This window comes from Homarus americanus, unplaced genomic scaffold (genome assembly GCF_018991925.1).
Source record: "Homarus americanus isolate GMGI-L3 unplaced genomic scaffold, GMGI_Hamer_2.0 scaffold24260, whole genome shotgun sequence".
Lineage (NCBI taxonomy): Eukaryota > Metazoa > Arthropoda > Malacostraca > Decapoda > Nephropidae > Homarus > Homarus americanus.
In genome coordinates this window covers 13,552,131-13,566,819 of record NW_024721079.1, presented here as the reverse complement: position 1 = coordinate 13,566,819, position 14,689 = coordinate 13,552,131, and the positions used below count along the sequence as shown (strand labels likewise).

At 41.2% G+C, this 14,689-nt stretch overlaps 1 protein-coding gene across 1 annotated transcript in view; it reads right to left on the bottom strand.

Moving 5' to 3' along the window:
• Window positions 1-12,388, bottom strand: part of LOC121861576 (zonadhesin-like) — a 32,569-nt gene extending 20,181 nt beyond the window's left edge. Inside the window, exons 1-3 of the mRNA XM_042359460.1 lie at window positions 12,315-12,388; window positions 12,100-12,167; window positions 11,157-11,266 (exon numbers count right to left, since the gene is read on the bottom strand). Of these exons, the coding sequence (XP_042215394.1) occupies window positions 11,157-11,266; window positions 12,100-12,167; window positions 12,315-12,388 (252 nt within the window). The remainder of the gene's footprint in view (window positions 1-11,156; window positions 11,267-12,099; window positions 12,168-12,314) is intronic.
• Between the last annotated feature and the right edge of the window lie 2,301 nt (window positions 12,389-14,689).

Genomic DNA, 14,689 nt, shown 5'->3' with positions numbered 1-14,689 from the left:
TGTTTCTATGTTCTTTTACACACCAAGAGAGAAAAACTAGCTCTGTGTAAAGTCTTAATGCATAATATAAAATTCATTCCTAAAGAAAATCATACCTTGGGAATTGGTGAGATGATAATATTGTTTTTGTAAATACATCTGTACCTTTACTTATCATACATACATACATACATACATACATACATACATACATACATACATACATACATACATACATACATACATACATACATACATACATACATACATACATACATACATACAGTACATACATACTGTACATACATACTTATAGTACATACATACTGTACATACATACATATTGTACCTACAAACTGTACATACTTACATACATACAGTACATACATACTGTACATACATACTTACAGTACATACATACTGTACATACATACATATTGTACCTACATACTGTACATACATACATACATACAGTACATACATACAGTACATACATACTGTACATACATACTGTACATACATACTTATAGTACATACATACTGTACATACATACATATTGTACCTACAAACTGTACATACTTACATACATACAGTACATACATACTGTACATACATATTTACAGTACATACATACTGTACATACATACATATTGTACCTACATACTGTACATACATACATACATACAGTACATACATACAGTACATACATACTGTACATACATACTGTACATACATACATACAATACATACATACTGTACATACATACTGTACCTACATACTGTACATACATACTGTACATACATACATACAATACATACATACTGTACATACATACTGTACCTACATACTGTACATACATACTGTACATACATACTGTACCTACATACTGTACATACATATGCTGATAACCACAGTACATACATACATACATACATACACATCTCTCTCTCTCTCTCCCTCCTCTCCACCCCATAAAACATCTCACTATCTCAAGAAGAAGAAACACGAACAGTTCAGAAACCTTGCCTCACAGACGCACCCTTCAACCCATTCTAATCAACAAATGCACTCTACAGATAGAGATCGGCACTCCCACTCTCTCGTAGTGCCACAGTGCCAGTAAAACCCAGCTTGTTCCCGTGCCCGCTCCTGCCGCTCATAAATACACTGGCGGAGGTGGTGAGAGAGAGAGAGAGAGAGGTGGTGTCGTTGGTGAGGAGGGAGAGAGAGAGAGAGAGAGAGAGAGAGAGAGAGAGAGAGAGGTGGTGTCGTTGGTGAGGAGAGAGAGAGAGAGAGAGATGCAAATCAGTTGTCAATCCATCAATTCCTCCTTCCCTCAGGAGAAAAAAATGAAAAAAATGACAAAGGAAAATAATATTGAAGAGAGTTACTTTAACAATTCAAGCACCCACCCACCCACTCACCCACCCACCCACTCATTCACCCACCCATCCATCCATCCATCCATCCAGCAAGGCCAAGGTCACTGTGAACAGGTAAAGGTTAAGGCTAAGGTCACTGTTTACAGGTCAAGGTTAAGGTCACTGCTAAAATACTGACAGACTGACAGAATATGTGCAGAAAATGAGCTAAAATTCATACAGTCTAAGTGAAAACGCGTCATAATTCTTAGGACTCACAGAGAACTCGACAAAACGTTCACAAGCTGCCCATTAAAAGTGTATAAAAAAATGTCTCCTAAAATGCCCACTGATAACTTTATATCCTGACAGACAACGTTGCCAGAAAATTAAAGGTTCCAATAGCAAACGCAAGGAATGCTTCCAATCCCCTAAAAGAACGTCTTAGAGCTTTACAATCCAACCAAAAACGCACCAAATGTTTACAGTCCACTAAAAAACGCATCAAATGTTTACAATCCAATAAAAAACGCATCAATTGTTTACAATCGAACAGAAAATGGACTAAAAATATACCACCATATGATGGCAAATTGTCATCAATATTTACTTTCACGGACGATTTCACCGCTGATCGCTGTCAAGGTCTGTACCGTAACTTTCCTGTAAATATCCCCGGCGTGTTGTTGATTTGGTATTCAGATGTGTGTGCCGTCTTCTCCTCCTACCAATAATATCTCTATCTCTCTTTTCCACTTCCACTTTCTCTCTTTCTCTTTTTCTCTCTCTCTCTTTCTTTCTCTTTCTCTCTTTTCCACTCTCACTTACTCTCTCTTTCTCTTTCACCCTTTCTCTCTCTCTGTCTGTCTGTCTCTCTCGCTGACTTCTTCTCTCTCCGTGTGTCTCATGTCTGTCACTTTGTTCCCCCATCTGTCTCTCGTACCCCGTGTCTGTCTGTCTGTTCTTTCTCTCTTAATCTGTCTACCAGTCTGTGTCTGTCTATATGTGTGTCTTCCATCTCTTTTTGTCTGTCATTTTTCTTTCAGCCTGTGGCTTTCAGTCTCTTTGTGTGTTTGTCAGTCTTTCTGTGCGAATGACAGTATTTCTGTGTTTGTCAGTCTTTATGTGCGTCTGTCAGTCTGTCTGTTTATGTCTGTCTGTCAGTCTTACCATCCATCAAGGCCATGTCGCTAAGTCATCAAAATAAGTCAACAAAAACCACATCACTAACATTTTCGGAGTCACTTAACCAACACGTCATTTGCCTTATTTATAATCAATATATATAGACCAGATTCGTGTCTGTGGATTAGCAGTATGTATGTCTGTATATATGTAGTCAAATGTACATGAATCCTCTTTTTGGGAGGCTAATATATGCATGCCAATATGTGTAGTTCAATGTAAAAAAAAATAATGGCAGGGTAGGGCATAGCAGGACAGGGCAGGGCATAGCAGGACAGGGCAGGACAGGGCACAGCAGGACAGGGCAGGCAGGGCAGGGCAGGACAGGACAGGGCAGGGCAGGACAGGGCAGGACAGGGCACAGCAGGACAGGGCAGGGCAGGACAGGGCAGGGCAGGACAGGGCAGGGCAGGACAGGACAGGGCAGGTGGAAGAAACCAATGAACACAATGTATCATCCCAATACAGCAACAACCCAGATTTGAGCTGATCATATATTAAAACCTCGGCTGTGATTCCCCTGACCCTGTACAGTATATCCCTCTGGCCTTTCACATTACTAAAAACTAATTCTCTCGATCATTTACTAAATTAAACCATCAATTGTCATGTTCTCTGGGGAGCAAAATATTTTACCAATTAGATATTAATGGTTGTATTAATGGTTGTATTAATGGTTGTATTAATGGTTGTAGTAATGGTTGTATTAATGGTTGTATTGTGAAATTAATGTTGGTAATGTGCTAAATGACTTAACACTGCGTTGGGCCATATTGTGTGTTCGGGTGACTTGAGAACGCGACATGGCATATATTGTGAGGGGTGAGGGGGGTGTGAGGGATGAGGGATGAGAGGGGGTGAGGAGTGAGGGGGAGAGGTAATAGGTGAGGGGTAGAGGTAGAAGGTGAGGGGAGGGGTAGGAGGTGTGAGGTGTGAGGAGGTGTAAGGTGTGAGGGGGTATGAAGGGTGAGGGGGCATGAGGGGTGAGGGCAGAGAAAGAGGGAGTAATTATAAGCTAAAAATCTTCATCATCTCTCTCTCTCTCGTCACTTGTCTACCATTTTCCCTTTCACTCCCTGTCTCTTCTCTCCTCCCCTATCTATCACTTTTTATTTATTTCATATGAACTCCCGGTCTCTGTGCCTCCTTCCAATCAACCCTCCTTCCCTTTCTCACCCCCCTCCTACCTACTCACCCTCCCTCTCCCTGTCTCTCCTTCCCAAACAACCCTCCTGTCCCACCCTGTCTCCCACTCTCTGTCTCTTGTTCCCAATCAACCCTCCTTCTCTCTCACCCTTCCTCCTACCCACCTTCCCGTCTCTCCTTCCTTTTCTTACCTCCTTCCCATCTTCCCTCCCTGCCTCTATCTGTTTCTCCTTCCCAATAACGCTCCTTTTCTCCCACCCTCTCTCTCTCCTTCCCACACGCCCTCCTACTCTCACTCGAGGCGTACCGATCACGTCTTGCAAAATTTGCCTATGGAAATGAAGCTCTGACAGTCCAAAGAGATGAAGGGAGCGTCTTGAGTAGCCCGGGGACGAGGAAGAGGCACTTAGACGGTGATGCTAATGTACAGTGCCAGGCAGATCCTCACCAATTCTTGTGGAGTGTTGTAATGTTGCTCGGCGTTGAGCGTCGTGTGGCACAGATTATTGTAGTGTTGGATAGATTGTTGCATTGTGGCGCAGGTTGTTGCAATGTTGCTTGACCATGAGTGTTGTATGGCACAGATTATTGTAGTGATGGATAAATTGTTGCAGTACGGTACAGGTTTGTTGCAGTGTTACCTGATGTCGAGCGACCTGTGACATAGATTGTTTTAATGTTGTTTTACGTTGCGTCATGTGGCACAGATTGTTGGAGTACTGGGTGATGACGTCATGTGTCAGCGTTGGTGGATGCCAAGTATCCCGTGATACAGATTGTTGCCATAAGTGTCGTGTGTCACAGATGGTCACAACGTTGGTTGATGTTACATGTGAACTAGTAGTGTATTATCCCGTGTTGACTGACACTGAATGGTGGTGGAGCTGTACAAAGTGTGTTGCTAGTGACGTGTTAGGGTGCTGAGGCTTAGATCTATACTGTATTTAGTTATGTGTTTCTGAATGACATGTGTCTCACGTCACTGCCTATGTAGCGACACACATTACTGTCACAAACTGTAGAGTCGTGGCGGCGTGTTACGGGGCTTTATATGCGTAGTAATACACATAGTTGTCAATAAATATGCAAAGAACAAGTAAACGACGTCATTCCACGCTAGACTCCATCTGAGCCAGTCGACGAGAGACGGCTGGACCAACACGGAGCAGACACAAAAATATTTCTAATTAAAAAACAAAATGATATTATCCAGACGAGGCAGCCCTTAACTCTTACCTCACAATGGTAGAGACTCGACACGATACCAAACAGTAAATTGTAAACAGATTACCTGATTATTAGCTCCCCTAGCCTACAGTATTTCACCTGATGCTAGGTTAGGTTAGGTTAGGTCAGATCAAGTTAAGTTAGATTAGATTAGATTAGGACGCTTAAGGATCAGGTGAAATTAACTTGGATTATCTAATCTTCAGGTAATCCATTAAAAAACACAGGTGAGAGTGTTACAGGTTCAACACACAGGTACAATGATGACACAAGCAGAATTTGGGGAGAGAATTTGGCAGGACGTGAGGAGGAAAAACAAGTAGAAGTTGCCTTTCAGTACTAACAATATCCAGGTACAGTGACAGACAGACAGACAGACAGACAGACAGACAGACAGACAGACAGACAGACAGACAGATAGATAGATAGATAGATAGATAGATAGATAGATAGATAGATAGATAGATAGATAGATAGATAGATAGATAGATAGATAGATAGATAGATAGATAGATAGATAAGACTTGAGTAATATGCGAGTATATGATAGTTCAAATAGCACTATGAAGAATTGTGAGAGGTCAGGTTGGAGAATTTAGCTCATGTTCAATATCAAATTCTGCAATTGGGTAACAGGACAGAGTGAGGAAATCCAGAAGAGATTAATAAATATTGTAACGATGTGAGAGATGTTATGTCAGGTAGGGTAGGGTAGGGTAGGGTAGGGTAGGGTAGGGTAGGGTAGGGTAGGGTAGGGTAGGGTAGGGTAGGGAGGGAGGGAGGGAGGGAGGGTAGGGTAGGGGAGGCGGGGAGGGGAGGGGGAGGGAGGTAGGGTGGGGTGGGGAGTAGGGTAGGGTGGGGAGGGAGGGTAGGGTAGGGGTAAGGGTAGGGTAGGGTAGGGTGGGGAAGGGAGGGAGGGTATGGGAGGGGTGGGGAGGGTAGGGGTAGGGTAGGGGGAGGGTAGGGAAGGGGGAGGGTAGGGTAGGGTAGGGTTTTCTATAATGCCTGACTCTCATTTATCATGCCTGATTCCCATTTACTCTAATAAATCACATATGAAATTACATAGCAGAGACCACTCTTCTATGATGCCTCAAATACATTTCTAATGGCATGGGAAAGGACACACACACACACACACACACACACACACACACACACACACACACACACACACATATTCATTACTGCGTGTTCCTACTCAGGTCACAGAGGAAATGTGTAATAATATGAGAACAATTGTGAAATCAGAAGGTTTTTACGGGGTTCCTCACACACTAATTACCTGCAGGTGAATGTTTGGCAAACTTGGCCAGTGAGTATTTGCATTTGTCGAGTTGTAGGTCGGAGGAGGAGGTGGAAGAAGAGGAGGAGGAAGAAGGAGGAAGAGAGGAGGAGGGAGGTGGTGGTGGTGGAGGAGGTGGTGGACAAGGAGGATGAGGAGGAAGAGGAATAGGAAGAGGAAGATGAAAGTGCTCTGTCAGGGGGAGTAGAGGAAGAGGGGAGGAAGAGAAGAAGGAAGAGTAGGAGGAAAGGAGGAAGAGGAGGGAGGAGGAGGGAAACTCTGTGAGACAACTAAGCAAAACTTGTATAACCAACACACGAGGTACAACATAGGTGCTCTTACCCACCCACTCAGTCGCCCATCCAACTTTTGCCGAGTTGCTTGCTTACCAATTACCCACCTTCTGTTGATTTGCCCACCCGCCCATCTAGGTAGATAGATAAATAGCAGATATTGCCTAGTTGTATAGTTCCTTAGACAAATAGCATACTGTATATTGGCTAGCTAGATAGATAAACAAATAGCAAAGACATCGAGTGAGCTTTAAACCCTAAGAAATAATCAACAACTTGCAATACAACTTCGATATTTGGCGATGCAACTTAACTTTAAAGGCTAAATTAATAACTTGGCGGCTTATTATATTCTGGCGAGTGTTTTACAGCCGAAGTTGTTCAGATTAAGGAGTTGCCTCGCCCACAGCAGCTGTTTGGGTCTAGTGGAGGCTGTTCATTTAGCAATTTATATCTCTCTACGAGCTGTTCCCTCCTGCACGTATGTTAAAGAGATTTTTTACCAAGTTATGTTAAGAAAGTTCCCTTAATTTTAGTTTTTTGTTGTGATTAGATTTTTTTTGTTATTTCAGTTAATGCTGCAATCAGAAAGTTCACTTAGTTCAGTACACAGCGTTCAGAATGTTCACTTAGGTTAATATACACTCTCTCTCTCTCTCTCTCTCTCTCTCTCTCTCTCTCTCTCTCTCTCTCTCTCTCTCTCTCAATTTTCTGAGTAACAGGTCGGGGATTACTTAACTAGTCACCAATCAGGGAATAGTCTTGTTCTGTGATGGGAATTTAAAAACAAATTCCTCTCCTAAAGGGAGGTTCAATCAATGGTATCTAAGGGTCGGTGACTTCGGCGCTCCACTACAAAAAAATTCAGTCATTCTTTATCAATACAAAAAAGAATTCTACCCGTCTTAGCTCAATTGTGTCTTCCCCCTGACCACTTCTACTATAAATGTTACCCTTAATTTATCTATCTGTATCCAATACTTAATTACACGTTTATTTAATTTCTTCTAATTCAAGTATTTATTAGTATTTGTGATTTTTTATAGACGGTATTAGTATTTTTTTTTAATTTGTCTTTCTGTATTAGTTTTAGTATTATCCTGTAACACCAGTTTATAAAGGTCTTTAACCTCTTTCTGGGGTCTGATGAAAGTGTGTGGGTGTCCAGTTTTTTTTATTGACACAACAGTTCTGATCCACACAACAGTTCTGATCCACACAACAGTTCTGATCCACACAATAGTTCTGATCCACTCAATAGTTCTGATCCACACAATAGTTCTGATCCACACAATAGTTCTGATCCACTCAATAGTTCTGATCCACACAATAGTTCTGATTCACACAATAATTCTGATGCACACAATAGTTCTGATCCACACAATAGTTCTGATCCACACAACAGTTCTGATTAACACAATAGTTCTGATCCACACAATAGTTCTGATCCACACAACAGTTCTGATTAACACAATAGTTCTGATCCACACAATAGTTCTGATCCACACAATAGTTCTGATCCACACAATAGTTCTGATTCACACAATAGTTTTGATCCACACAATAGTTCTGATCCACACAATAGTTCTGATTAACACAATAGTTCTAATTAACACAATAGTTCTGATCCACACAATAGTTCTGATCCACACAATAGTTCTGATCCACACAATAGTTCTGATTCACACAATAGTTCTAATTAACACAATAGTTCTGATTCACACAATAGTTCTAATTAACACAATAGTTCTGATCCACACAATAGTTCTGATCCACACAATAGTTCTGATCCACACAATAGTTCTGATCCACACAATAGTTCTGATTCACACAATAGTTCTAATTAACACAATAATTCTGATGCACACAATAGTTCTGATCCACACAATAGTTCTGATCCACACAATAGTTCTGATTCACACAATAGTTCTGATCCACACAGTAGTTCTGATCCATACAATAATTCTGAAGCACACAATAGTTCTGATCCACACAATAGTTCTGATTCACTTAACAGTTCTGATCCCCATAACAGTTCTGATCCACACAATAGTTCTGATCCACACAATAGTTCTGATCCACACAATAGTTCTGATCCACACAATAATTCTGATGCACACAATAGTTCTGATCCACACAATAGTTCTGATCCACACAATAGTTCTGATCCACACAATAGTTCTGATGCACACAATAGTTCTGATCCACACAATAGTTCTGATTCACACAATAGTTCTGATTCACACAATAGTTCTGATCCACACAATAGTTCTGATCCACACAACAGTTCTGATTAACACAATAGTTCTGATCCACACAATAGTTCTGATCCACACAATAGTTCTGATCCACACAATAATTCTGATGCACACAATAGTTCTGATCCACACAATAGTTCTGATTCACACAATAGTTCTGATCCACACAATAGTTCTGATCCATACAATAGTTCTGATTCACAATTCCTTGATGCACACAGTTCTGGATCCTTTCACACAACAGTTCTGCACAATAGTTCTGATCCACACAATAGTTCTGATCCACACAATAGTTCTGTTCTGATGCACACAGTAGTTCTGATCCACTGATCCACACAATAGTTCTGATTGACACAACAGTTCTAATAATTCTGATGCACACAATAGTTCTGATCCACACAACAGTTCTGATGCACACAATAGTTCTGATCACACAATAGTTCTGACCACAATAGTCTGATCCACACACAATTCTGAAGCACAATAGTTCTGATCCACACAATAGTTCTGATCCACACAATAGTTCTGATCCAACAATAGTTCTGACCACAATAGTTCTGATCCACACAACAGTTCTGATCCACGCAATAGTTCTGATCCACACAATAGTTCTGATCCACACAATAGTTCTGATGCACACAATAGTTCTGATCCACACAATAGTTCTGATCCACACAACAGTTCTGATCCACACAATAGTTCTGATCCACACAACAGTTCTGATCCACACAATAGTTCTGATCCACACAATAGTTCTGATCCACACAATAGTTCTGATCCACACAACAGTTCTGATCCACACAATAGTTCTGATCCACACAATAGTTCTGATCCACACAATAGTTCTGATCCACACAACAGTTCTGATCCACACAACAGTATTACATCAGCCATTTCCTCAAACTAATTTTATTGTCTTTTTAACAAACCTCTAAACTCATCAAAAGTTGTTTAAGTTTGACCTCTTCTGTTTTCATTTCCTTTTCATATAAACAAACACAATTATTGTTACTTACTAAATACTCAACTCTTTCACCTGATAAAGTTCTTTGTTCCTAACCGTCATTATTATTATTTGGGTTTTATTTCTATTCCCACTAAAAATATCTGTTAATTTTATATTAACATCAATAACTCCAAAGTTCTTTTTTTTACAAATATATTAATTTTACCAAGTTAATTTACTCTACAATAAAAAAATATTATCAACAAAATATTTTTTTAATTACTTTACCATTTTTTTTATTCCTTCATCGTTACTTATAACAACATTTCTCGCTTACAAAATTCTAAAATAATATATATTATATAATAAGCTGTAATGTGCTTCTCTTGGTTTTGTATTTAGTCACCAGAGTATTACACTGGTTACCACCCGTCCGGACAAACACACTTGCAACACACTCACGAATCCAATTTACACATTTTCCTATTTATGTTTGTTTTTCTGTCAGTGTTGCGTCGTCTTGGGCGAGCGGGGAATTATTATTTTTTTGTCAAGTACAGCAGCAAGTTTATTGTGCACTCCATACTCATACTGTGAGCGGTAGTGCAAAAGGATTACAGAGTAGAGTTCACAAAGGGTCAGTATAACTAACCCCCGAGGTCAGGATATTATGGCATTGAATATTACAGCTTATTTCAAATGTATTCTTTGTTTAGTTCTGTACATAGAGGATAACTTCGTGATTGCGTGAGTACAGCAGTGTGAGGCAGTTGGTCTGGCCACACACTTTCTTATTCACATTTGCGTGAGAGGTATTCAAGCATATTGTGTTAGGTTCTATACACGGCCAAATGGAGACGGGTGTTCATTATGTTGGTCGGGTAGTGGGTGTGTGTGGGGGTGAGGGAGACTACTAGCAGGTATGGCCACTATATACCTGGCCCAGGACTCTCCCGTCGTCACACCCATCACACACCCGTTACGCCCACCACACGCTCTGGCATTCCGTTTTTACCCTGTGTGTTGACAAAAGAGCCCAGCGTGGTGTAACCCTGGCGAAGGAAGCGCCGACGCACCTGCTTTTTGTTGAGGACTTTCACGAGGAAACACGCCTCCGATACACCCACCAGGTACTGTACAGGTGATATAAAGTAAGTGATGCTCTGTGTCTAACGGGAGAGAAGCTTGTAATGTATGACGAATATCCCAAGTACGTACATACATACATACATACATACATACATACGTACGTACATACGTACATACATACATACATACGTACATACATACATACATACATAAGTCATACATACATACATACATACATACATACATACATACATACATACATACATACATACATACATACATACATGTTGGTTGAGGGAGCGAATTATTTTTTTTGGTCACATACAGCGGCTAGTTTACTGTGCACCCCATATTCATACTGTGAGCGGTAGCGTAAAAGGATTACTGAGTTCACTGCATCCTTGACCACTGGAGGGTCAAGATCTATAGGTGCTCGCTCCTGCTGCGGCAGCTGCCCCGGCCGCGATTTTTTTTTTTCCTGAGGGCTTCTGTCATCTAGAACAAGCGGCAAGGTCACAGTGTTTGAAACGCGGCACCACTGTACACTCCGTAAGAAAGAGGGAATAAGAGAAGATCATTCGTGCTTGGCCTAATATTGCATATCCTAACGTAATAGGTACTAATACAAACTGATACTAACCTAACCTAGCCTCACCTAACCTAACCTAACCTACCTAGCACGGCCAAGATAGAACTAATTCTTGCTGTTGGTGTAGGGTGCCGACTCCGCCATTCTGCCACCAGCTGATTGTACAGTGGTACCAAGCTTCAAACACTGCGACTTTGCCGCTTGTTCTAGCTGACAGAAGCCTCAGGAAAAAATATTTCGTGCCCCGGCCAATGTTCTGGCCCATTCCTCTCAAGTCCCTCTCCCCGACCCATCCTCACAACTGGTATATCACCATAATCCCGTCAAAAGTGACAATTTCGTTTTGGAAACAAGTGGGATCAGTGTTGAACAGTGATGAACAGTGTTTAAGCCGGTGAGTTCAGCACTAGACAGTTTCAGCAAGAGCAGTGACCCGCCAGTGAGATGAGCACCCCTGTGAACTGACCACCATCTTCTGACCAGGCAGTGTTAATCAGTCCACCCAGGGACCAACAGTGGGTCGGCCTTACACATGACTACGAGATAACACAACATCACCTAGCAGAGAGTGAGGTACTGTGACACCACCCCACACCACACGGTATCTCCATGATATCATAATACCGACAGATCCACCTAAAAGATTAATTATACAAAGTATTTATCTCCAACACACTGCCAAAGTGAGAGCTCTTGAACACATACACACTCTACAGACTGATGATAATATTACACAGACCATCTACACTGACGGATCTCTTAACATCGCCTGTGGGAAGGCTGTAAGTGTTATCGTTGTGACTCAACCTAACGGTAATAAAATTGAAAAAGGAGTTAGAATTAACAACTGGGCATCCACTTTACAAACTGAAGTAGTTGCCATACTCACAGCTTTTAACTCTATTGAAACCACTGTGATTGACAGTCTTATCATCACTGAATCTCTATCCTCACTTCTTGTACTTGACACCCTCAACTTCAGTTGTCAAGCGCTTGTCTCTGATGCCAGACACAAATATGCGTACCATGTTGACCGGGGTGTCAAGATCAAACTGTTGTGGATCCCCTCTCACTTAGGCCTCACGGAACATGACAGAGTTGATGCCCTCGCCAAATTCGCGTCAAACAAAGGCACTGTTGAATACAATCTGGGTCTGTCAAAAAGAACCCTTAAAACTGTAATCAGGAAAGAACTTATTGATGAATTTGACGCAAGCAGACAAGTGCAAACAGGCACTAGTCAATCCATTGTTCACCATGATGTCTCATTGAGATGTATCAAGTGAAACATATACAGTATATGGAGCAAGTAACAAGATCAATAGGTTACAAGATGTTGTAACCGATAGACTAAGATTAGGATATAAGTACCTCTGGCAGTATATCCCTCAAGCAGATGTGAACAAAAGTAAATATAAAGTGTGTGACCAGACATATGGCCACACACTTGAACACTATGTCCTCGACTGTGTGAAGCTAGAACCTTTTAGAGACAGGTCAAAGCACACTATGTCTGAAATGGCACAACACTTTATCTCTAATGGCAAGATAGCCGGCATATTAAGAGTGTATCCACTATTTTGCACTTAGTAGCTGTATCAGTTCACATGTATAGAACCAAACACACAATGTGCTTGAATACCTCTCTCGCAAATGTGAATAACAAAGTGTAGGGCCAGACATATAGCCTCACGCAGTTGCGAATAAGTTACCCTTTATGTATACAGTAGAACTAAACAATGAATTTATTTGAAATACTGTGTAAGATTCAGTGCCATAATATCCTGACCACAGGGGTTAGTTACACTGACCCTTTGTTAACTCTACTCTGTAATCATTTTGCGCTACCGCTCACAGGATGAGTATGGGGTGCACAATACACTAGCCGTTGTAGGTGGCAAAAATAAAATAATTAGTTAAATTAATCCATAACAACGTGAGGTCCTTCATATCAACACCTACGGATGAGTTACTATACCACGTGATCACCACCCGGTGTCTCCATGGCCACGTGAGGTCCTTCATATCAACACCCGAGGACGAGTTATTGCACCACGTGAACACCACAGCACCTGGTGTCTCCATGGCCACGTAAAATTACCGGCCGATCAGTTTGATGTCAGAAGTGGGGAAATTTCTTGAATCAATTATAGCAAATAGCATCCGATAGCTTTTAGAGAAAAGCAAATTAATCTACGACTCTCAACATGGGTCCACAAAGGGAAAATCTTGTCTAACAAATCTGATGACGTTTTTTAGGTAATAGATAATGACGAAAATTACGATATTATTTACTTAGACTTTCGCAAAGCATTTGACAGAGTACCGCATCAGAGGCTTCTGAGAAAAGTTAAGGCTCATGGTATCGAGGGGAAAGTTTTAAATTGGATAAAATCATGGCTCACCGATAGAACACAGAGGGTCAGCATAGATGGTGTTAAATCTGAGTGGGGCTGTGTAACCAGTGGGGTCCCCCAGGGGTCAGTACTGGGCCCACTCTTGTTCATAATCTACATGAACGATCTAGATACTGGGATCAGCAGTGACATAAGCAAGTTTGCGGATGACACCAAAATAGGGCGGCAGATTAATTCAGGGCAGGATGCAAATGCACTACAGGAGGATTTAAATAAACTGCAGGAATGGTCAGAAAAATGGCAAATGAAATTCAACACCAGCAAGTGCAGCGTACTTAATATTGGAAGAACAAATACTGTCAATGTATACAGCATTAACAACATCAACCTAGAGAAGTCGACTTGTGAAAACAGTGCGTTAATGTTCGAAATAAGGCAAACAGAGTATTGGGTTTTATATCTAGAAGTGTAAGTAATAAGAGTGCAGAGGTCTTATTGCAACTATATGTTGTGCTAGTCAGGCCGCACCTCGATTATGCGGTTCAGTTCTGGTGCCCTTATTATAGAATGGATATCAATTCACTGGAGTCGTGCAGCGAAGAATGACGAAAATGATTCCCGGACTTAGAAACCTTCCATATCAAGATAGGTTAAAGAAACTAAACTTGCATTCCCTAGAAAGACGAAGAGTGCGGGGAGATATGATAGAAGTATTTAAGTGGGTTAAAGGAATCAATAAAGGAGATATTGATAAAGTTCTTATAATATCCGAGCAGGATAGGACTCGTAGCAACGGATTTAAGTTGGATAAGTTTAGGTTTAGGAGGGAGATAGGAAGAAACTGGTTCACAAATAGGGTGGTGGACGAGTGGAACAAGCTTAGCAACTTTGTAGTAAGAGCTGGAACGCTGGAAAGTTTTAAAAGGAGGCTAGATAGACTCATGGATGATAGAGAGTGGTAGTAACCCTCGA